General features: G+C 42.5%; 1 protein-coding gene across 1 annotated transcript in view; it reads left to right on the top strand.

Moving 5' to 3' along the window:
• The window catches only part of LOC144116234 (alanine--glyoxylate aminotransferase 2, mitochondrial-like), a 51,098-nt gene that overhangs the window by 13,660 nt on the left and 13,528 nt on the right, over window positions 1–23,910 (top strand). The window contains exons 5-9 of the mRNA XM_077650961.1: window positions 3,234–3,326; window positions 6,376–6,448; window positions 14,957–15,105; window positions 19,281–19,430; window positions 23,276–23,374. Coding sequence (XP_077507087.1) covers window positions 3,234–3,326; window positions 6,376–6,448; window positions 14,957–15,105; window positions 19,281–19,430; window positions 23,276–23,374 — 564 coding nt within the window. The remainder of the gene's footprint in view (window positions 1–3,233; window positions 3,327–6,375; window positions 6,449–14,956; window positions 15,106–19,280; window positions 19,431–23,275; window positions 23,375–23,910) is intronic.

Here is a 23,910-nt window from a genome sequence, read left to right as displayed (position 1 = left end):
CCGCAGCGGTGGGCAAGTCGTTGAGCATCCGCCTCGCATGCGGGAGGTGCGGGGTTCGATCCCCAGTTCCGCCGGGTACCCACCGGTGATACAATGAGTACAAGCTTTCCCCTGGTCTGGTGCTCGGCTTCTTTAGGCTGAAATGCTTGGGAAATGGGTCTTTGACCCCACCTTGAGAAATGAAAAACACCTTGTGCCATGGCGCTCTTTGGCCGTAGATGCCCTTGCACCATATAAATTCATAATCACCATAATCACTGGCATCCAGCTTACTTTTATTGTTTTCTTTTTTTTTTGGGGGGGGGGGGGGGGAGGGGTTGGAGTGTGGTGTTCAAACTGAAAAGTCCACCTCTTGTTTATAAGTAGGGCTTGGAGTTTTTGGTCTTTCTTTTTTAAAATTTGGCTGACTTTTTTGAGTGTCTATTTCAGAATGTGACTTCAGTTTTTTTCTCTTTAGTGAATATTATTTTTGACGAATGAAATACTCACCTGACTTTTTTTCAAATGATTTAATGCTGCAATCGTGTTTGGTCAGAAGTAATTTAAAATCTATCTCGGTGTTTTTGTCATCGTAACAGCTTATTTATTAGTAATTAATGTGGAAATGGTAGTACATGGAGCTGTGCTTGTGAAAAAAGTTGCTATCATTATTAAAAGAGTAAGTCAGTCAGGGTAAATGAGGTAGCAGACAGACAAAAACGAGAGTGGAATTGCTTCTAAGAAGTAGATTGACATGTTGTCATTGGGTTGTCGCGCTAGGTTGAGCGTGAGGGCGGGGCATCACATGGTCTGCATGTTGATGACAGCGATTGAACTGCTGCTCAATCATCACAGTGACCAGAACATACGTTTTCATTAGACCCTTGCACGGTTTCATGTCCATGTCCTACATGCAGTTGATAAACCTACCTAACTGACTAGCTGCTCTGAGCAGATGATGATAGGGAACAAACAGTCCTTAGCTAGCAGGCGGCGAGGAGGCAGTGCTTCAGGGTCTGCAGAGGTGTGTAATCTAGCAGAGCAAATACCTCAAATCACACAGCTGTGCTGCTTATCTAGCAGTACCATCGTGACATCATGCTTCTGGCTTCCCTACTTAGTCAGTTTTCAACTGACCATTCTCGCTTAAAACCGAATTTTTAAAACTAAATTCTGCATGCTTTTGTCACTTTTTTTCTAGTTTGCACCAAAAAGTCCAACCTATTTATAAGATAGCGTGGAGTTACTTATGTGTTTATTTTATTCAGTTCATTTTAAAGTTTAAGAGAGTGTATTTGTGATCCGTACCTTTACAAGTTTGATCGTCGTAAAATGCAAGCTGGGTTCAGGCTGTTGGGTGTTGGTTAATGTCTGCATCATGGGGTGCATATTTGACACGCCCATTTTCATAATGACTCAGAGTGGCTCTGTGTGCAGTGTACATTATAGTTCCATGTGAAAACTCTTCTTATCAGCTGATCGCAGTAGGCATAATCTCATAAACATTGCTTACTATGGTACGATCTAGTCTCTCAAGATATAACTTAAAAAGAATGGCACAGGAGCTTTTCTGTTTCTGCCTATTGTGCTTGTTTATATTTTTAATTTAGCACTGCAGTGTCTTACATATTTTGTTACCATATTTCCCCGTGTATAAGGCTTTTTTTTTTTCTGGATTTTTAACTGGTGCATCCTGTAGAACGGTGCGACTTACATATGACAAAAAACTATGCCACCACATGCCATCTTTTGCCATGCCTAGTAATTATGTCTGAAAAGATGTATAAAAGAGGAAAAAATTGGTTATTAGAGAGTTTTACCCTAGCACGATCCGTGTTCTGCTACCATGACCCACTTCCAGGGAGACCCAGCTGCACTTGCACAATGGCAGGTGTGCACTCCTAAGGGTCATCTGCGCATGCACAGATAGCTCCCCTGCCAAAGCTGATGACAGTAGTGGAACACTGATCGCGCAATATATGCAGCAACAGTTTTTTTTTCATTAATGTTAGCCTATGGGTAGAACACACAATGGCCGCCGCGGTGACTAAGTGGTTATGGAACTCGGCTGCTCACCCAAAAGGTGCGGGTTCGATCCCAGCCGCGGCAGTCGAATTTTGACGAAGGCGAAATTCTTGAGGCTTATGTAGTGTGTGATGTCAGTGCATAGTGGTCAAAATTTCAGGAGCCCTTCACTACGGCGTCCCTCATAGCCTGAGCCGCTTTGTGACGTTAAACCACCATAACCGTAAACCATAAACACACAATCTCGCCGCATCCAGCCCAGCATATTCTCAGAAGTTTCATTTTCGGCGTTGTATCCGTGTAGCTATTTAACACGCATTGCGCGAAGTATGTGGTATGCACTTATGGATAGAAAAGTATGATCACCTCAGCCACCCAGTCCAACCTCAGCCACTGTTCTAAGTTTTTGTTAAAAGGTATAGCTCACAGACCTGCGGCTATTTTGTTATAGAAGGGAACACAGCTTTTAAATGGCTGTTGCACTAGCACATGTACGTGCACGCTTTGACTCAAGGTGCACGGGGCCACCAGAATTCTGTGCCACATGACATCTTGTTGCCGGTGTGGTATGTGGAGCTGCGTGCATGGAGAAGACCATCACTGCCAGATGGCACATTTTTCGCATGCCATAAAATTGATGATGATGATTATGGATTTTTATGGCGCAAGGGCAGCTATGGCCAAAGAGCGCCATGTCACAAGGTATTTTTTCTTTTTCTCAAGGTGGGGTAAAAGATCCATTTCCCCAAGCATTTCACCCTAAATAAGCCGAGCACCAGACCAGGGGAAAGCTTGTACTCATTGTATCACCGGTGGGTACCCGGCGGCACTGGGGATCGAACCCCGCACCTCCCGCATACGAGGCGGATGCTCAACCACTTGGCCACCGCTGCGGTCGCATGCCATAAAATTGAATTTGGTGTTGGCCCTACTTGTCTTTTTACATTGAGGTATATATCAGCAATTCGCAATGTGTCTCAAGAAAGATGTGATATATCTTTTATTAAAGCAAAGTTTTTATTGTGAAGCTTGATGCTTAGCTGCAATTTAAAACAGTTGTGTTGCTCTTTGCATACTATATTTAATGTGAATCAGTTATGTATAAAATGCTTAATTATTGGTGTGTCAAATTTCTACAGTGTGATTTTGTGTTCAGTGATAAGGACAGCAATATTAATGAAGTTTGAAGTCATATGCTGCTAAAAGTTTTTCTTTCTGTGTGTTGGTAGGGTGTTGGAGGCTCAGTTCAATATCCCAAAGGCTACCTGAAGAAAGCTCACAAATTGATCAAGGATAAGGGAGGTCTTTTTGTTGCAGATGAGGTAAGTGTATTTATTTAAATTAAATGTAAACTGTTATCATTGTCCATGTACATGTCAGTGCTCTACACTTGAGTGCATGTGGTTGGCCTGTGAGCTTAGAAAGAAATATAAGTATGATGTAGAACAAGCACTGATGACTTTTTGAGCTAAAAATGCTTCTGAAGTCGGTCTTGTATGCTCACCCTTTCTGCTTGAACAGCACTGACATAATTTGAGAGTTAAGCTAGCAGTGCAGAAACTTACAAATGGCAGCCCACATTGATGAAACCTGCATGCTTGATCACAAGATGGAAAGGCGTTTGCACAGTTAAAAAGCCTCTGACTAGAATGCAGTTTTTTCTGTTTTAAGGTAAGATGGAAGAGAGAGCAGTAATGAATTGACGACTTAATGTTGATAAGTATGTTAGCTAAGTTTGCAATGGGAAAAAATAATCGCATATATAGTGATAGAACACTCTGGTGTCTCAACTGCATTTCCCATTCTATTGCTTACTACTGCATGTTGCATGTGTTGCATGAGGTTCTGTAGTGTGCCGAAGGGAACATCTTTGTGAAGTACTGTTCTTTGTGTGAGAACTATTAAAAGCAAAAGCACATTGTGTCTCATCAACACACATAAAGGAAACTACTTACTGCAATCTTGTCAGACATGCATATTAGACTTCAATTGGTAATACAATGTTCTTGTGGTCTAGCAGGTTCATTTCAATAAATTTAAAACTGTGTGAATAAGACAGGAAAGGAAACATAGAAACGAAAACAATATACCACGAAAACTGCGCTCGTGGTGTGTTTTCGTTTCTGTGTCTCCTGTCCTGTCTTATTCATGCAGTTATGCCTTTTATTCAATTGGTACATGGCGTAAAGGCTATCAAATCTACTTCAATATAATTACATATCATCATTGTCATCCCAGCTACATTTCAGCTACAATGCTTTTTAATAATGTTTTTTGTCTCCTGGGAGAACTTGCCAGTGTCCTGCCTAGCTACCCGCATTACCTCTGAGCCAGTGCAGTGCATGTTGATAACCTAGATTCTAGATAGTCATCATGGTTGTACATGCTTCATACTACGTCAAGCATATCTGAATAGATTGAAGCAGCCAGTTTGCCACACGAATTGGTCTGGCTGAGCTGTTTTCAGATCGGCCTGAAAGTCAAATGAAGAGATTTCAAATTTTTTTTACTCTGAGGTACAATATAAAAGCCAAGAAGTTCAGGGTGCAACACTAAGGTAAGAAGGTGGCACTTGCGGTAATATAGTACTTTCTATGTCCACTGCTATGGACGGGGGGTGGCGCTGGTGAACACTCTCAAGGCAAAGTTACACGCAACATAAATACTCTCAAAAATAGAAGGTTCCTAGATAGCCGCTGCCACAGATCAGTTAGTAGAGCACTGTACACAACAAATGGAGGTTGGGGGTTTAAATCTCACTGGAGGCATGTGGTTGTTTTTCTCCTTTTTCTTATCGTTTAGCTTTCAGGCAAAAAGTGATTACACTACCAGTTCACATTGATCAACACCAGACATGAAAAAGATAATTCCCCTGTGCTTTCCTTGGTTTCCATGACTGTCGCCTTCCTTCAAATGCATGTCATAACGAGCCCCTCATTTCCCTACCCTTGTCTGCTGAACTAAATCTGTGAATACATGTACAATGCATTCTTTGTTTAAGCACTGAAATATGTGTGCCTGTTTTGCACAAGTAGAAGTTTCCTTGGCGATTTTGCAATTGTGAATGTATGTTCGAGCTTGACTTCACACAAATATTGCTGAAGGAAATAATACATTACGAAAAAACGACTATGATTTCTGTTCTTTGAGCTATGTTTCAACTCAGGAAATTGACCATTCTGCTTTTTTTGCAGAGATACTGTGTCTTTGAAAATAAATTGCTTTGATACCTTTAAATACACTGAGAGAGAAAAATACTTCATTGATGTGACTGAGCGCCAAAGTGATGTAGGCACACATTGTATTAAAGGGGCTCTCAAAGGGGCTCAAATAAAGTTGTGGTATGCCTGAGGTGTTAAAGAGCACCGCTTCACGAATACCGTAGTTTCCTCCAGCAAGGACTTTTTTAATGTGCTTTGTAGGGGCTGAGTTAGCCGTAGTCAACATTTTAATTTCAGCGTCCTCATGCCTTTCCCTCTCATCTAGTCACTTTTTGCACGCTGAAAAGTTGGGACTCCTCCGCTGGCCCCATCACTGACGTGTGCGGGAATTCCCCTGGGAGTGGAACTTCCTGACCCGCCAGAGAAACGTGGCATACTGGCCGCGGCCATGGTAGCTGCCTGACGTCTGAAAGAATGTAACCAATGTCCATTCCTGAACTGGCATGCGCAGGAGCATGCAATGGAGGACATGTGAGCATAAAAAAGACGCCGGAAAGGGCTCGCCAACTTTTGCACACGATTGTGGGTGCTTTGCCGCATGTAGAAGTGTATGATTTGTCTCAGATGTTCGTGACAACACAAAGCATAGATTGATCGAATTGATGTGCTCTCCTCGGAAGGTGTTTCAGAGACCCATTAACATGGGTCAGTGGGCTTTTAGGCTATTAATGAAGGCCCTGCAGAAATCTCTGGTGTCTTGTGTTCAGCGATGCTTATATTTATTACGCCTAACCGTTTGCACAGGGTCGTATTAGGATTTTGCCCTATTTTTCCCATTTTTTCCTTGTCATGTGCCGCCAAATTCAGTTCGCATAAGTGGTTGAGATTGCTCCCGGGATCTTGGCATGTAGGCCATTGCTAACATGGTGTGCATCAAATGTGATGTGGTCATTTTGGCCTAAAAAAATATGCCTGATGCATTCATGAAGACTGTTAGCATAATAGCTGGTAGAAGAGAATATGAGGGTCAGGCGGGGACACTGAGCTCCAAGGCGGGGGCACTGAGCTCCAAGCTGCTGTTCTCACTCATTTCATTTGCTCAATCTTCTCATTTTAAGGCACTGTTTGTAGAAAGTATGATTTCTTTTAAAGAATATTGCGGATTGTTCTTTTAGTAGTTTAAAAGACTATGTATTGTGTGCTTTTGTAGGTCCAGACTGGGTTTGGCCGAACTGGTGATCACTACTGGGGCTTTGAAGGCCATGGAATAATGCCTGATATTGGTGAGTATGTGTGCCATGCCAGCGTTCTTATAAACTTTTCATTTACTGCAGGGAAGCTGTGATATTTCAGGTGTTACTTTTAGCAGGCATGAACAGTAGATTGAAATGCTATTTACAGTGTACAAAACAAACTTTTCTAACCACTGTGGCCTGTAGCTTTTTTCCTGAGGCAGTCATTTTTTGACTGTCATTTCAAGCCACTGTTAGCGGCAGTGCAGGAAAGAGTATTTTAGTTTTGATCCTGAGATTGTATTAGTGGTATGCAGTTGTTTTCCGGATGAGTTTTTTGCTGTGTGGAAATGACTTTTTCAGCGTATTTGCTGATAATTTATTAGAGCAGCATCCTTGGATCTCTAGGTATAACTTTAGTTTTGTGGCCAGTCCAGCTGGTACAAACAGTGTTTTATGGTTTATGGTGTTTAAAATACCAAAGTGACTCAGGCTATGAGGGACATCGTAGTGGAAGGCTCGGGATAATTTCGACCACTTGGGGTTCTTTAATGTGCGCTGACATCGCGCAGTACACGGGCCTCTAGAATTTCGCCTTCATCAAAATTCGACCTCCGTGGCCAAAATCGAACCTGCATCTTTCGGGTCAGCAGCCGAGTACCATAACCACTGAGCCACCATGGTGGCTCTCACAAACAATGCATCAAGAAGTTAATTTTGCTGCTGCTGTTCTGTAGGCAGCACTATATTTAGAACAAAACTGTCTATACCTTTCTTTCATAGTCATAACTGTGAGGAAAGCCTGTAATGCTTGTTAAAGGATATCTGAAGTAAAGGGACGTTGGGGACAAATTTAAGTTGGCCTCTATCGATAGGGTTCTGCATTCTAATCACCAAGACACCACTTTCACTGAAAACAGAGTTTTTATAAGCTAGAAAAGATCAAAAAATGAATTACAGGTGTCTTCATCACTGGCCGATTTCGCATGTAAAATGCATGCCTTGATACCAGCATTCGCTTCAAGACAGTGGCAACCGAGCCCTATCTGCAACATACCGAGAAGGAGCCAAAGAATCAATTTATACTGAGAACAATAATTGCTTGAATTTGTCATTTTATTTTTGATAAATGTAATAATATTATTTTTTGGCTAGCACCGCTAATAATTAATGCAAAAATGGTTTATTGATTCAACCTGTTTTTTGAACTGCATGGTAGAGAGTTTAAGAAGCTGATGCATGGTGCTTGTTGTGCAAAATAGACAGAGAGAGCCAGGACCAAGGTTGTATTTGAGGTGGGTATTGTGAGGAAAGCTTGGCTGCCATTTATTGCTGTGCCCTCCTCATCAGAGGCTAGCTACCTAAATTAATGTCATTGCTTCAGGGTGACAAAAGTGGGTGCCAACTTGAACTCAAGATTTGCTACATTTAGGTGATTTTTAATGTTTTCTGTTTCAGTAAATGTATAGAACATCAATAGCAGGTATCAGTACTCCTCAAGTCTGCACAAAGTGTACTTATAGCTTAATATTTTTTCAAATCTTTGGCTTATCTTTGTGCAGAAATTCCAGAAGCTTCCAGAAACTATCAAGACTATTATCTTTTATTAAGCAAATCAAGAAGTACAAATGAAGGGCAAATTGGGATCATTCCATGCCAAACGAACCAGAGTTTGCATTCAACCCCCTCCAATCTTTTCCATACAATTTGTGGCTCATTACTGAACCGTCTAAAGTAATTACCCTGAATAACTTTGGGGCAAAAAATTTCCTGATCATGTGATGGCCCTTCAAATTTTTCAGACGTGTACGAAACTTGGTCGTACTAAAAAATTGACAAAAAATCTAATATTTCACTTTTGCGGTCGAAAAGTTTTTATAGATAACGCATATGCATTGTGGTTTTTTGTACAGCAGTGTTCGTAATAATAAATTAGGAGAACTCTATCAAATTTTTTTGTTAGCAAAACCTGATAGTTCAGCATTTCATGGCTTTGTTGCCGCTTGTCCGTGAGCGAAAGATGCATTTATTTCAAACAAATTTGGATTCGAAGTTGAAAAAGTTTTTCCCACCGCTCCGATTCAAACTCGAGAACTCTTATGACGTCACGGCGCACTCTTATGATGTCATAAAATGGAGTGACGTGAAACGTGACGTAAACTCAACTCTGTGATTTTTGGCGGCTAGCGGTGCAGTCTAGCAGCAGCCGAAATGAAAGCTACCGCCGCCGAACATTGAAGGCATCTATCGGGGGTCGCTACCACGCTTCGTTTATGTTTGCACCGGCATCTTGCCAGCGTTACGATGGATACCGTTCGTTCCCGAACCCGACGACGAAGTTCTCGCAAAAACTCTGGCCTGCATTTCAGCGACCTCAACCCCACAGAGCGTGCGATGCTTTTGAGGAAGCACGGTTAGGTTAGGCGCCGGCGGGTCATTTCCCCGTTCCGCCGTGAGCAGCCGTTGCAAATTAAATATTATAACCCCAGTGCGGGGAGTTGCGAGGGGCCAGGGCAAGGTTGGCGCGTCGCGCCCATAGGAAGCTGGTCGGGGCTTTGGGGCCAACGGATTGTGATTTCTTGAATGGAGCGGTTGCATGGTGCAGCAGGCGGCGTCGAGGATCTCCCACGGTTGCAAAGGCCAGGTCATTTATTAATTTTTTTTTCCACAAAAAACGGATGGGTGCTCAAGGGCGCGCGCGTTTAAAGTTGGCGGCTTGAAAGTAAAGCCGACGCACGATGCATCAACGGCTTCCGCGCTTTTCCAGAGGTACGGGGTCCACTGGATCGGGCTCTCTCGCCCACTTGCATGTACCTTCAAATGTGTACTGTGAATGGATTAAATTAGCCGAGAGCTCGAAAAGAACAGCTCCGCCCAACTGCCGAAGCTATTGAACGATGTCACAATGCGCACCCCGCCGTGGAGCCAGATCGGTCTGGCCGGGCCGGCGGCGGCTGGCGCACTCAGCGCGAATTAGAGACATGCTCCAAGTCTCCGCCAGTGCGGTTAGAGTGCGGCGAAGCCGCCGAACGCATCGGCGGTCAAGCGCAGTTGGAACGTAGTGGGTCTCGCTTTGGCCGACGTGACGTTGCCGTGCAGCGCGCGCTCGCGCTTTTCTCTGGAGTATAAACGTGCCTTAACAGAGCCGGCGATTAACCGCTAACCAACGTATTCGGTGGCGGCATCTATGGGAGCTGCTGAAACCCCCCCGCCCACTCACTGAATAAAAAAAGAAACCTGTGCCGAGGCTCGGAATCGAACCAGGGCCTTTAGCATTTGAGGCGGAGACGCTACCACTCCGGCACGACATCTCAAGGTTTAACCATGAATAAAGGCGCATCTAGTGAATGCACTCTTGCGATGCAGAAGTCTCTGCGCTTTCGCTACGTATATCCTGGCCTAACAGAGCTAGGCCATCAGAAATTTTTCTTAACTGCCTTGTACCTTGCCTCCTGTCCCTAATAAACAATTTCCATTAAGTAGTTTGAAGTTGACTGGCACAGCCGGGAATGTTTCGCCGGGCGAGCGTGCGAAGACACAAGTGGTCTTTATACTGTGAACTGCCTTGTACGATTACCGATCATCTGACCAGCGATGTGCGATGTCAGTGCACGTTAGAGAACCGCAGGTGGTCGAAATTCCCGGAGCCCTTCACTACGGCATCTCTCATAGCCTGAGTCGCTTTGGGACGTTATACCCCCATAAACCGAACCAAACCAAACCACCTGACCAGCCTTAACAGGCTCCTTCAAAGGTTAACTAAGTTAGCACTTGAAGCGGCACTTGGAGTTCCTCTGCTGTTCAGCGCTTGCAAATCGAGGCACGTCAAAAACAAAACCACGGGGCACGCAAAGCTCATAGACGCGAAGCGCCATAACAAATCAAAACTCTCCTGGCCGCCTGTGGCGCTGCCAGGCACCGGTTTCCTTTGCTTCCAACATTCAGGTTGTCTTTTGTCTGTCTTCCTTGTGTGATAAAAGTGCACTATCTGTTTTAAAACAAAACTTACTTCAATTCTGAACCGCGCAACATTCCTTTGTCAGCCTCAGAGATTCGCGGCTTCCATGTAGGAAGGAAAATTCCTCCAAGGTGGCATCTCTTGTTCTATGACGTCATCATGCTTGTACTTGCGAGATTGGCCTGTGGCGGCGATACCTGTATTTTGGTTCTTGCTATTTTCTACCTTACAAGAGCTTTGTTTTCAGTAAGAGTGGCATTTTTGTGATCAGGAGGTGATATTCTACCGATACAAGCCAACTTAATTTCTGCTCAGTGTCCCTTTAAGTGAGAAAAGTTTTCAAGTTAAGAATCACACCACGAGCTATGGTTGCCCCTTACTGCTACCTCAGTGCAGAACACAACTGTAGTGCTGCTCAGAAATCTATATTGTGTTTATGCGAGCAATGGTATGCGAGAGCAGCATCAAATGACTCGACGGGGCTTCGGGAAGAGCAAATATGATTACCTCAGGAAGCATGCGTCTCGCCACCTCTGCGTTCTTTCTCTTGCTCCCACCCACCTTTGAGCCGGAGCCAACCATTGGAGGCACCATTGGAGAAGCGCCTCATCCCAATATAAAAATGAAAAGAACTTTGTTACTTTGTGCCACCACGAAAAGGATTTTAATCTCTCTGCTGAGTGGAACTTTTTCGCTACCTCTCATGGCAAGAATGCTTGTGATGGCTTAGGAGGAACAGTAAAGTGCCTTGCATTTAAGGGCAAGCTTTCAAAGGCCTTATGAAGGCTACATAATGACATCCCATCAGACATTCACCCAGGCAAAAAACTAACATAAAGTTTATTGAAGTCTTTTAGGTACCAGAAAGCACTGTTGAAGAAAAATAAGCATAACTTAATCATAGGTTTGTAATGGCTATGCCTGTGAAAGGTACACATGCGTTTCATCATTTGAAACTGTCATCCCTCATTACTGTTCTTGCTGGAACCACATCCTATTCAGCTGCAAAGAAGTTTTCAATAATAAAGCAAGTGTAACCACCGCAGCTGTCTTCCCATCATCAAAGGAACGAGCACCACCCGCTTTGACAACTGCAAAGGTACTAAGACAGCTGCTTTTAGGCCCTCGGTTCTGTTTCAGTCAGCGGCACGAAGCACAGAAAAGACTGCACGAAGCATCGAGGGGGTGGGGGAAACGTGGAAGAATTCTTTACCTTTATTAGTTCATGCAAATCAGCAATGCTCAGAATAAATCTTCTGGAAAATATTATATCAATTCATGTTATTCAAAGCATTGCATGCTGCATATTTACTGAGGAAACACTGAAAGAAAACACCTGACTGCGCTGCTTGCTCCAGTGATAGGGGAAAACTAATTTTTCTGTATTTGGAATATGGACTGTATTGCGTCTTCTTTGTTAGATGAACAACTGCCATTAGAAAATTTGGGAGCAAAGCGTATTGCGTCGGCTCTGGCTTAAAGGTGGATGGGAGCAGGAGTAAGCAGAGTGCAGATGTGGCAAAACACTTGCTTAGGGTATTTCGAATTGCAAAGGTAGTGGCCGCTTTTATGGGGGTATTTCAGGTTGTATCGAAGGCAGTGGCCGCTTTAATTGGGGGGGGGGGGCGTCACAGAAGGCTACAACAGTATCATGCTGGAAAGCGCCGCAAATGCAGTGACTCGAGTCAGAGGTTGTGTTTGTTGTGCTCAAAAAAACAATTAGCCGCTCATTTGTGGATACGCAGCGTGATCGTGAAAACTGTACGGTTTTGTAGTAAGGACTTTGCAGATTACTGGGCAATTTTTTCTCGGGGTGTGCAGCCGTGAAGTTTGCAAACAATTCGGCGCACCGTTGTCGATGACACTGTGCTAATTCTATGGTTCGAGTGTTGGTGTTCGCGCAGCGTCGCACATACGCGCCGTTGACAAATGTCTAGAAACAAAATTCAGTGACACTACCCCACATTTAGACCGTTCGTCTAGTCGGCTAGCGCAAATAAAGCATGACCGGCTCGAGAAAATTGCCGGGGAAATACCATGGTTGCATTGGCCTGCCATGTTGACAGCCTGACTCGCCGCTGGTGACGCTCGGATTTTTCATGTTTTCGGCAAGTTATCGGTCGATTTGCACCGTCAAAAGTGCAACGAAGCTAGGGGCGGTGTTTTATTGCGATGCAGGCTGATTATGGTGAGTGGCGAGCAAATCTTTAGACTGGCTTCCCCACTTCCCAATTTGTTAACGTAGCTCTTCGCGTTTAACATTGCAAAGGGCATGCGACCGGTCAGCAGCTCGACAACGTCATTGTTCACACTTGCAAGCGCGACCTGTGGGTCGGGTCGCCTTCTCGTTTGAAGCGAAAACTCTCGGGAATGACGTTCGTGCGCTTTCAAGAGTTTTGTCTGCTTTGGCCAATGTGAAACAGTTAGGCTTAGCGATGACTATAGCGATGACTACGGTAGCCAGGGAGCAGCTCAGTTCGTTGCCTGCGCATCCACAGTCGGCATTGTCAAAAGCTGAGCTCGCTCGCTCGTTGGTTCAGCGGTTCGCGACTCGCAGTCACAATGCTGGAAAATCGAGCAGCGAGCGACTCGCCTGCGACTGTCGCTTTTCAACCAAAACAGTCGCACAACCTCTGCGGCTCGGAAGTGTGAATGGTCCCATAATCGGAGGGATACTTCTTTTGTGCTTTTTTGCCATGTTTCAGTGCCAGAAGTGCTCTTTAGAGCAGTAAAACTTTGCCATCGAGTGCATGCCATGGAATGCTACGGCAGAAGCCTGCCCACTATCTTTTTCTACTTTTCGGCATCCAAGAGACCTCAGTTTTCCGGCATCGCAAAACGTCAGAAAAACTTTATTTTCGTGTGGATTCTATCAAGAGGGACACCAGCGATGCGATTGTGACTGAGATTAAGGGTTTGGGCACGCTGCACCATAGAATTCGACAGCTTGCCGAGCGCCCCCAGCTGCTGGGGGCGCTCGGCACTCGCTTGGTACTCCTTACTAGGCAGGTCGTTTGGCACTTTTGTGGCTTGATCTGTACTTGCATGAGACTAATGCCACCGCTCGGGGGTGGCGATGCCTCCGCTCGGCACTTCACTCTAAGCGGGTCAAGTTCTTCGTGCGCTTCGAGTAATGCGGCTTAAAATGCATGCGTTTGGTCGGGACTGGAAGAAATTCAGAATAAAGCGATATTTCGAGTAAATCGATTCGTTATAACAAGGGATTACTGTACCTTAGTTCTGAATACAATGCAAGGTGCATTCTGAAGCCAGTGAAATGATGAAAAAAATGTGTTATATTCGTGTAAATATGCTGTTTCACCAAAGACTGCTGTCAATGTTTATAAAAAAGATCTGGCTTTGGGACCCTTATGTGAATATGATTATATATTTACTTATCCCCTTTGCATCCAATAAAGCCTTAATAGATCATTTGAAAATAATCTTTTCAATGGTGTAATATCAGCTCTGGGGCCAAACTTCACAAAACAGCTAAGAAATTTAAACTAGTACCAACCTGGTTAACTAAAATCTAATAGTTAACATATCAACTAGTGTATAGTTAGGTACCTCATTTCACTAATTAGAGGTTATTATCTAGCTGTAATAGCCTTATCACTTTTTAGGCTTTCAAAAATGTGATTCTTGTTACCACAGCGGCGTAACTAATTCTAGCGTTACTGGTGCGTCAAGCTGAAACAAGTACAATAGAGCATACGGGCTGTAACACCCACAAACACACATCACTCAGCAGCATGCATGTCACATGCTTTCGTTCATGTTGCCCAAGTGAAAGCTGAATGAGAATGTGCCACCTGTGGTCATGATGGTATTTGACATATTGCACAGCACATGGGTGTTTTTGCATTTCGCCTCCATCAAAATGCAGCCATTACAACTGGGATTCAATCCCATAACCTTTGGCTCAGCAGCCAAATACCATAGCCACTGTATCACTACGGCTGATTGAAGTATATCAGCTAGGCCTTATTTTACTCAACGTGCACGTGAGGGGCCTTATGCATGGGGTATAAGTTTAACAGTTGTTAACAATAGTAATGCAAAAATGTACAGCGAGTAAAAGAGTAGTGGAAGGCTTGGATATTTATATGTGTACATGTAGGCAAAATTGTTTTAGCCTGCATCTGCTAGTGTGCTTTTAAAGTAATGACTCAAACTACATTTTTGTTCTATGTTTTGATTTGTTTCTATGTTTGAATAGCATGTCCTTGCTTGCTGCCATAACAGTCTTCACTCACCTGTCTACTGAAACTGAAAACCTCTGAAAAACTTGACTTTGGAATCCGGGTTTCTACATACCTGGCTCCCTGGGTCACATAGGTTTAGTCGTGTTGTAGAAAATCAAATTTTGCCTCTGCTTGATGTGCATTTGTGCTGAACATATGAAGCACTGAGTTGTATTAATCATTGTGCACACATGCTCAGTTAAAATTATTATCATAAGGTGAGAAAATGGGTTAATAGATGTGAAAAGTTAGCATACCATTTGTAGAAACTGATTGCATTATGTTACTTCTAATGATATTTGCTGTTTGCACATGTTGCAACTCTGTGTTTTTGTTTTTTCGTGATCATTTCAGTGACCATGGCAAAGGGCATTGGTAATGGCTTTCCACTAGCTGCAGTGATCACAACACCAGAAATTTCGAAAGCCCTGGATGCAGCTAGCTTTTTCAACACATTTGGTGGCAACCCTGTGGCTACTGCTGTTGGTTCAGCTGTTGTTGAGGTCAGTCACCCCAGTTGCTCTTTGTTTTCAACGCATCTGCTTGAGCTTAGTGTTCGCTGCACTTTTTCAGGCCTTTACTTTGGCAGCTGTTGCAGTAAAAAGCTTAGCTGTGGACTTTGTAACTGAGCATGGAGTATAAATGGTGGCAATAGGAAATGCACAGTTGACATATAGTTTTCCTGTGTGTTATCAGAGCATGGCAGCAACTTTCCAGAGGGTTAGATGCAGCATAAATCACTAATTTTAATCAAAAACATGAAACGGGGTGCTTCGTGTGTCCCCCTGTTGACGCTTTATCAACATTGATTCATTGCACAGCTGTTTGAAAGTTCTAGATATGTCCTACCTTGTAATACTGCCAATTTTCTGTTGCTTATTGAAACCAGCCATGTTTTTGTGAGTTCAGATCCAACTCATGAAGCTCAACATAGTTGCTGTGAAATGTAGAGACAGGAACAAGCAAAACAAGACAAGCACAGCCAACGCAAGGTGCATGGTGACGTGCTTAACTGTCTTCACCTTGTTTTCTCATCTGCGTCATTACAGTTCAGCACTACAACCATGATTTTAAACATACTCATCATTCTGCTTTCAAGCATAGTCATGCGACCCAGTATATGAGAGGAATTTGATGGTGCCTTTCGCTGTAGCCGAGAATAGGAAACGTGGCACTAAATGTGCCAGTTGCAGTGACAAAAGTGGTGTCATTTACTCCAAGGATACCACTCTGTTATCTTGCACTGAAAAGGTTTTATCACTGAAACTGCACAAAAGCTGTGCTAGGCAAGGGTGCAACGAAAATAAAAATTACGATAGACACTTATTAATTCAAACTTCAAGGGAGCCGAGGTTTTTTTCTGATATGTTTACCCAACTAGCAACTGGTTGTTTCGTTAAAAAAAAGTTTGCAGTGATGCCCTGTTTTTCCATTATAGTAAAACCACAGTAATTGGGATCTCAAGGGGCTGGAAGAAACGTCCGAATTATCTCAAGGTCGCGTCATTGAATGGCTACAAAAAAAAAATTCCAAGAAAACCGTTTTGTTGCACAGTAAATTTAATTAATAAAAAAATGAGCAATGGTCATCTGCTTTCAAGTGGAAACTGTGCGGCAGTGATATTTTTTGCAATTCCGTCATGCTGTTATGCATGCCAACTGTAGGAAACATCAATTCAATTCAATTCAGTTCAGTTCCTTTATTTTACCATATACATGGAAGGGGCTCTTGGGCAAAAAGCTGCTCGAGGCAGCTTGACTGGGCTCAAGAGACCACAACAAGGTAGGGCAGCGTGAAGTTCACTCAATGTACATTGCAAATACAGGAGAGACACTACTTGAAATTTCAGTATGGGGCGCAGGATTTCAATATCATGTCGAAAAATCAATATAGGAAAACATATTGCATACATGGAAACGACAAACAAGGAAAAATAGTTTATACACGATTAAAAAGGAACAGTAACATCAAACACAACAAAATCAATATCTTAAGTAATAACATGCAAGGCAGTGTTTAAGTGTTGATCTCATAATATATTAAGGAATTGCTGCCTCAACTGATTTATCGTAGGCTTGGTATGAAATATGTATGTGTTTAGAACTGAAGGGAGATTATGTTTTAGTGACTGATGTTTATAATTAGTACGAAAGCATGGAATGTACCAGTCGTTAGTGCTTCTGGTAGAAACGATATGTTTGTGACGCTGTAGTGATGCGGTTGAAATGAGAAATTCATGAAATGCAAAGCAGAACTACTTCAAAATATTAAGGCCTTCCGCGGCCTCCTTCGCAGGTACAGTGCGGCAGTGGTAGCGGTGGAGCCTTCTCACAAGTGGTTGCACTCATGTAAGGATGGCTTCACCACACAAATTAGGAGCACTTAGTGATGAGCCCGTATTTTTGGCGCGCGGGAAGAACCATGGGAACAAAAGCAAGAGGCGCGCACATCTGTGCCTGAATGGCGAGACTCCTTCTGAACCAAGCAAAGAATAACGACTTGCCAATCAGGGTCTGAAATGGCACACAGCTGGGCTTGGCTCACTGATGCACAGCCGACAGCTACTATCGCTTTGGGCTGGTAAAGTGAAGCTCAGAAAACAAAACTACCCGGTGACAGGATCGCTTGAAGTGGCTATCGGACCTCGACATGGCCCCCCCTTCGCAACGTGTCTTAGTTAACCAGTTGGAGGGGCCGAATTTTCAGCTCATGTGGCACCACAAACCTGATGTATCTGACCTTGACCGCTGCTTTTCGTGCATTGAGAGTGTTGGAGCAAGCATTGAAAATATAGCTGGCCAGCCAAAATTTTGAAATTTGTTTGAATTAACCAAAAGGACAAATTATCTGAGTTTGAATTATCGCTAGTGTACTGTATATTAAACTCTCACAGTGTTACATATCGCAATAGGTCCCACTGTTTGTGTTAACTGATGCATGAATCCCTTGCAGTGGCTCTCAGTACACATCAGTGTTTGTATATCTGAACTCAAAGGAAGCGAGTAGGAAAGATTTTGTATGCTCCATATCAGTATCATATGAGTATTCTGGGTATGCTGTTAGCAGAGAAAGCTACAGGCATTACTCCCAACTTAATTTTGTAGCCATGTGTCGATGGATTCAGTCACCTTACTGTGTTTTTTTTTTTTTCATGCAAGAGATGTGCTTATTGCATATAATGAGTTTGAAGGCCGCAACTTACTATGCATGACAGAAGACAATCTGTTGGAAGACTTGCACAGATATTGCTGTTATGACAACTTTTGCTTCAATCTTTGTTATCAGCGCTTTTAATGTGGCTCTGCTAGCCTTGTATGACTTTGCAGTTGGTTTCTTTAACAAACTCTCTTTCACTGCACCTAACTGACATCTTTTTCTTGCATCAAATTGTGCCCCAAACGTAACTTAAATGCTTGCTTCCAATGACATCTCTTATAACATCTGTAAAGAGGGGAGCCTCTGAAAGACTGACCTATTGCACTGCTGCAGCCATGCAACAGATGAAATGACTACTGCAGTTTGGTAATCTGGCATACCGCTAGCTATCATGCTAGCTCTGAAAATTCTAGCTGGCATTACTGTACCACACCTCTGTGTATCAGAAATCAAGTGGCTGATGCACCTTCTTTGCATTTAAAATAGAGACCAAGGTTATTTCAATTCATGCTGACTATATTGTGTAAGGCCCTGGAGTGCGTAGGTATGTGACGTTATAGTCTGAAATGTTTTCAAACCAATATCAAATTTTTGCAAACCATGCCAATTGTGCATTTAGTTTCAAGTACGCCTGCACTCCTTTCCAGCAGCTGTGGCAAAAAGAGTGGTAACACATTAGTTTGCTTCACGTGGCTTTGTGGCAACATTGCTGTGGTTAATTCAGTATGTATTCTCAGCAAAGTAGGTGTCCTCACTTCTGCTTCTCGAAAAAGCTGGCTGTGCTTTGTTTGTTGCTAACATGCAAATAACTGACTGCATTGTCCTCTCCTAGTCTCTCTCTGTCTCTCTTTTGGCATGGGTACTAAACACATTGCTCAAGGCTATTTGTGAAGCTTGCTGTAAAGGCTCCTACTGGCAGTCAGTGTGACCATACTTCGCCTCACAAGTTGTTTGCAGCACTGTGAATGGTGACAATTTTTCAAACAATTATTACAGTAATTGAAAAGGTAGTTCATGATGGTGTTTTGAAAGAACAGTAAGCATTTCATTCACTGATTATATTAGCTGTGAAAGTCGGCTCAACCACAGCACTGTGGAGGCTTGCTGTGAAGTGGTGCGCTGCCATTTGTAAACATGGTGTCCACCGAGTCGGCCGAGCCTCCTGCGCGTAGCAGCTGACACTGGTGTAGTTTCCTTCCCAGGGGTAAAGCCACCATTTGCGGGGTGAGAAACGCGGAGGAACACGTTTTGCAGTGAACTGCGTTCTGACTGGCTGAGAACACCGTAGCTTGCACACCCCCGCAAACAACTTGTGAGATGGAGAGATGGAGTATAGATGCTGCATAGTGGCTTGAAGCTGTTGTGTTACCACATTTATGCCCGTTCTTTCTTTTTATGCTACATTTTCACATTTTGTTCTTCTGTGAAGTCCAGAGTGAAGAGCAATCTTTTTTTTGTTCAGTACGCCTATGAGGCAGAACATTTGTTTAAAACACTGTTTTGTTTTTTACTTAACACACAGGTCTTGGATGATGAAGGCTGCATGGAAAATGCTCGTGTGATGGGAAACCGGCTGTTGCAAGCACTGGAATCACTAAGAAAAGAGTTTCCTGTGATCGGTGATGTCAGAGGCAAAGGACTCATGTTGGGTGTGGAGCTTGTGGAGAATAAGGTTAGTGTAGGTCACATCACAGAAAGTGCCGTGTCTTGGTCATGGCTGCACAGTTGGCGATGCAGAATTCCTGCTTGGTGATATAGTTTCATAGCTTTGTTGGGCCTTGTGTCTGGCTTGTTGCATTTGTAAATGTTAATGGTGTAAATATATCTTTAAAGTGAGGCAAATGGCAAATAGTAAACAGCAATTTATGAAGTTGAGTGGAATATAGTGGATTCTTTGATTTAAAAAAAGAAAAAAAGAGTTAAATCGTGAAGTTCATTCATAACCATTAATTAGCTTTATACCAAGAGTTGACTGTAGTCATTGATAAATGTTGAAAACAGTGTTGATTTCAATTTTATGAAGTCACTGTCAGCTGAAATTACCATACTTCACAGCTTTTTATTAGAGGTTTCTGCTATTAATTTTTTTTTTGCTTGCGCATGTGTTCAGAATTTAAAATAAGATTACTGAGACCAGTGGTTCTCAACTGGTGGTCTGTGCACTCTGGGGTTTTTCGAAGCTCTTGTGGTTAGAAATAGCCTCCTGCTCTTTTTTTTTTTAAGGTGATAAATCTGCGTTTGCTCATGAATTTAATCGCAGCTGTTCAGGGACGTTTATATATTTCAGAAGCACTGCTTAAAATTCCAGTGTTACATTGCAGCTTCCCAACATCTGGATGAATTAGTGAAATGACGCAGTATTCCTTTTAATATTTTCATTTGGTTTATTATACTCGTAAAACAAGCCTAATTCATGGCCACAATCAGTTGCATGACCTACCATTTGTTATTAATAGTACCAATTCTGTTGCCCCCTTCCATTCCTCTCCTTTCCACTATCACCTTCCCTGATGCACAAGGTATGTCGTATGAAACGGAGTATATCTGTTTTGTAACCTTGAAATCTGGTGGTGCATATACTTTATAACTATCAATGCTTATAATTCCAGCTTGTATGGGACTATGCTTTTCTTTGCGATATAGTTATTATTAATATGCAAGCATTTTTTCATGGTTTAACAGTCTTCAACTTTAATTTTTGCATTAAATGTTGCCAAATACTGTGAACTGCTATATAAACAAAATTGTCAGGAAAGCAGGAACACTTTGCAATATCTAAGTGTTATTTTGGTAAAAAGAGAGGGGCCTTAGACATCTAGACATATACACTCCAATGCTTTATAAGTACTTGAACCAGGTACTGAACTAAACTGGTTGTTACAGCAAAGTGGTGGGATTTTTATTTTGGTTCAAAAGTATGATGTATTTAGCATCTGAAGCATATCTGCTAGGCAGCAATATGGTTCTTCCAGTATCTTGACATTGGTCATGGGATGCTGTGCTTGCTGTCACTGTCCTGCTCCCATTCCAACTTTTTTATGCCCATTCTAATGGATGTCAGGCAAAAGGTACATCTTGTGAATTAACATAGACAAGGCATCCAAAAAGCATACTTGCGAAGTCTCCTTTTTTTACTGGTATGATGTGCAAGATTTGGTCATTTCATATGGTTGTCGAACTGACAGAAAAATCTCCAAGGAAGTTGTCCAGGCTTGCAGTTTTTCAGGCCACATAAGAGATAAAACCCCAAGGGGTCTGTTCATACCAGTTGCATTAGGAAACAACTGTTGACGTTATCCTGGCACCGCCTTCCAGGCAGTGCAGATATTAAAAATCTAGTGCGCCTTAAAACTACTGCTGACTCAGCCAACTAGGCTGTCAAATCTTTGGCTATTAGGGACTTGGGCACATTTAGTCAGTCAAATTCCCACCATTGAGCAGAGAGCATGTTTGTTTTACAATTTAGTCACTATGTCTTATAGTGAGCTTTCATTACTTTTTTGAAGAAGGTGAAATTCTGTACATGATTGCCGAAGGTATATTTTTCCTCCTTAGTCTCACAGAGTGAGTTATTATTTTTGTGAAGTTGGTGACATCTATACATGAATGCTTGCCTTCTGCCCCTCCCCTGTTGCCTGCATACACCAAACATTTTTATTGTGAAATGCTTTGTTTTCCATCAGTCCCTAATAAATTTCATTTCTGCTTGGTCTCTCCTTTTCACCATCTTTTTGTCCCTCCGGTTTAGCTAGTGCCTCTTGGCCCCGCGTTCTTTCTAATATACATTAACGACGTACCTTCCACAGTAACATCTACCATCCGCCTTTTCGTGGATGACTGCGTGATCTACTGCCCTATAAGTAACGCGGACGATGCTTCTGTCCTCCAAAATGACCTGGATAGCATACAGCAATGGTGCACTACGTGGCTAATGTCTCTGAATACTACAAAGACTGTAATAATCTCTTTTCACCACCGCGGAAATTATACTTCACAAAATTATAAAATTTACAATACTACAATTATTGCAACTAAATCTTTTAAATACCTTAGTATTGACCTCACTAGTGATTTATCTTGGTCTTGCCACATTAGCCCAACAATAAATTTGTCTAATCGAACAATTGGGTACTTCCGTCATAACCTGCCCATGGCGCCTTCTTCCTTAAAATTACTAACTTACAAAAGATTTGTGCGACCTAAACTTGAACTTGAATACGCTAGTGCAATCTTTGACCCACGCCAGTCTAACCTCATTTCAGCCCTTGAATCAGTTCAAAATTGTGCTACTCGTTTCATTCTTTCAAACTACTCGCGATACTCTAGCATATATGCCTTAAAATTTCAACTACAACTTCCTTCTCTCGTCTCCTGTCGCCGAATTTCACTCCTCTACCTTTATCACAGGTTTTTTTCATTGTTCACCACGTGACAGCCAGCTCATTCAACCAGCCCGTCGAACACCTCGCGCAGGCCATCCCAACAGCATCATCCCTGATCATGCCCGCACTGCCACATTCCAAAAGTCCTTTTTTCTGCATACAGCTCACGACTGGAATGACCTTCCCAGAGGTCTAGCACAAATTTCTGATCCTGTTCATTTCAAGACTGCCATCAAGGAAACGGTGTCGTCTTCATGATTATCATGGAACAGTCATTGTCAACCGCCATTCATATGCCCACCCCTCATGTCTCATGTGGGACCGTTGAGGTTCAAATAAATAAATAAATAAAAAGTTTGTAACCTCAGCAAGATGGCACTGTGCACACACCTACGAGCAGATGGCATCAAACTGTTTTCTTGCCTTCCCCCTGTGCCCCCTAAACGACTGTGATAAGGAAAGCTAACAGAATGAGCATGGTGTTTTTACGTGGCCTTCACAACTTAATTTGTCTTGCCAGATTAAAAAAATAGAATAGCGAAGGATCAATGTCAATGGGCCACCAGAGTGTCAACAATTCACAATATGCAGAATTAACTGCCATTGCATTCAGAATAATCTGATATAAAATTTCAGTCTGGTTCAGACCATGACACACTTCAAATAAGGCAGCTTGTTATTATGAAGGTTCACTGTTTGTTTTTAAGAATAAATACTGTGTCATGTCATAAGGAAAGGTGTCCACAAAAATTTCTCCTGTCTGAAGACAAATGCTTAAAGATGGAAGTCCTCGCATCTACCACATGGTGTGCATTTCAATTTTTGCTACTGTGTTTAGTTTGTATTTTTGTCACTCACCATTTATAAGACCAACCAAGGTTTTTTCCCATAACTAAATGAAAGGTCCTTTTAATTATGTGCACAGTGAAACTTATTCTCATGCAATGTTCTGCCTTTGGTGCACTTGGTAGAAACAGCTATGCTCAGCTGATGGATCACATATTCAGGGGATGCGTTTCAGAAATTGCAGAGAGCATTGATGCATATGAGCACTGCTCTAAATAATTATTTATGTGGGCTTTTCGTTTTGGTGTTTGAGTACTAAGAGCACGAACATGCATCTTGTTTCTTACAGGAAACGAAAGTTCCCCTTGGAGCAGAAAAAGTGAATGCCATACTGGAGCACTGTCGTGAAATGGGTGTTCTTATTGGCAAAGGTGGACAGTACGGGCATGTAAGTAGTGCACAAGGGAGCATGTCACATGGTATCTGTTGTGTGTCACATGCAGTGCCTCAGTCAGTTTTAAGCAGGCTTCACTGATTGCACAAGTTCTTCAGAACAACTGACAGTGTTTATTTTCTGTGATGGATCGAACTATTGTACAAAGTGTTGAAGAGCAAGTGGCATGAATATATAAAAATGCATGTGCCTATGTATGTTGCATTTATGTCTTGATACACCGGCAACCATTCAAACCACTTTAATGTTTAGGGGGTATTTTTTTTTACTTTTACGCTGTGTTCCATTTTCCTAAAAGAAAGAGATGTTGATCAGCTTTTGAATACTACAGTTACCGATGGGTTATGAGGCACACTTTGGTGCACGTAAATGGCTACAGATTTATTCTGATCACATTTTTAAATTCAGTACAATTTATTTACATTGAAATGTTTTAATGTGCAATGAAATCTTATTACACCAACATTTTTGTATTGCACCTTCATTATAATGCAGCTGCAATACTGAGATTGAGCCAGTGATTTCATTCT

The sequence above is a fragment of the Amblyomma americanum genome, chromosome 1 (assembly GCF_052857255.1).
Source record: "Amblyomma americanum isolate KBUSLIRL-KWMA chromosome 1, ASM5285725v1, whole genome shotgun sequence".
NCBI classification, from domain to species: Eukaryota; Metazoa; Arthropoda; class Arachnida; order Ixodida; family Ixodidae; genus Amblyomma; species Amblyomma americanum.
The sequence above is the reverse complement of the archived record's forward strand: the minus strand, read 5'-3'. Positions and strand labels throughout refer to the sequence as shown.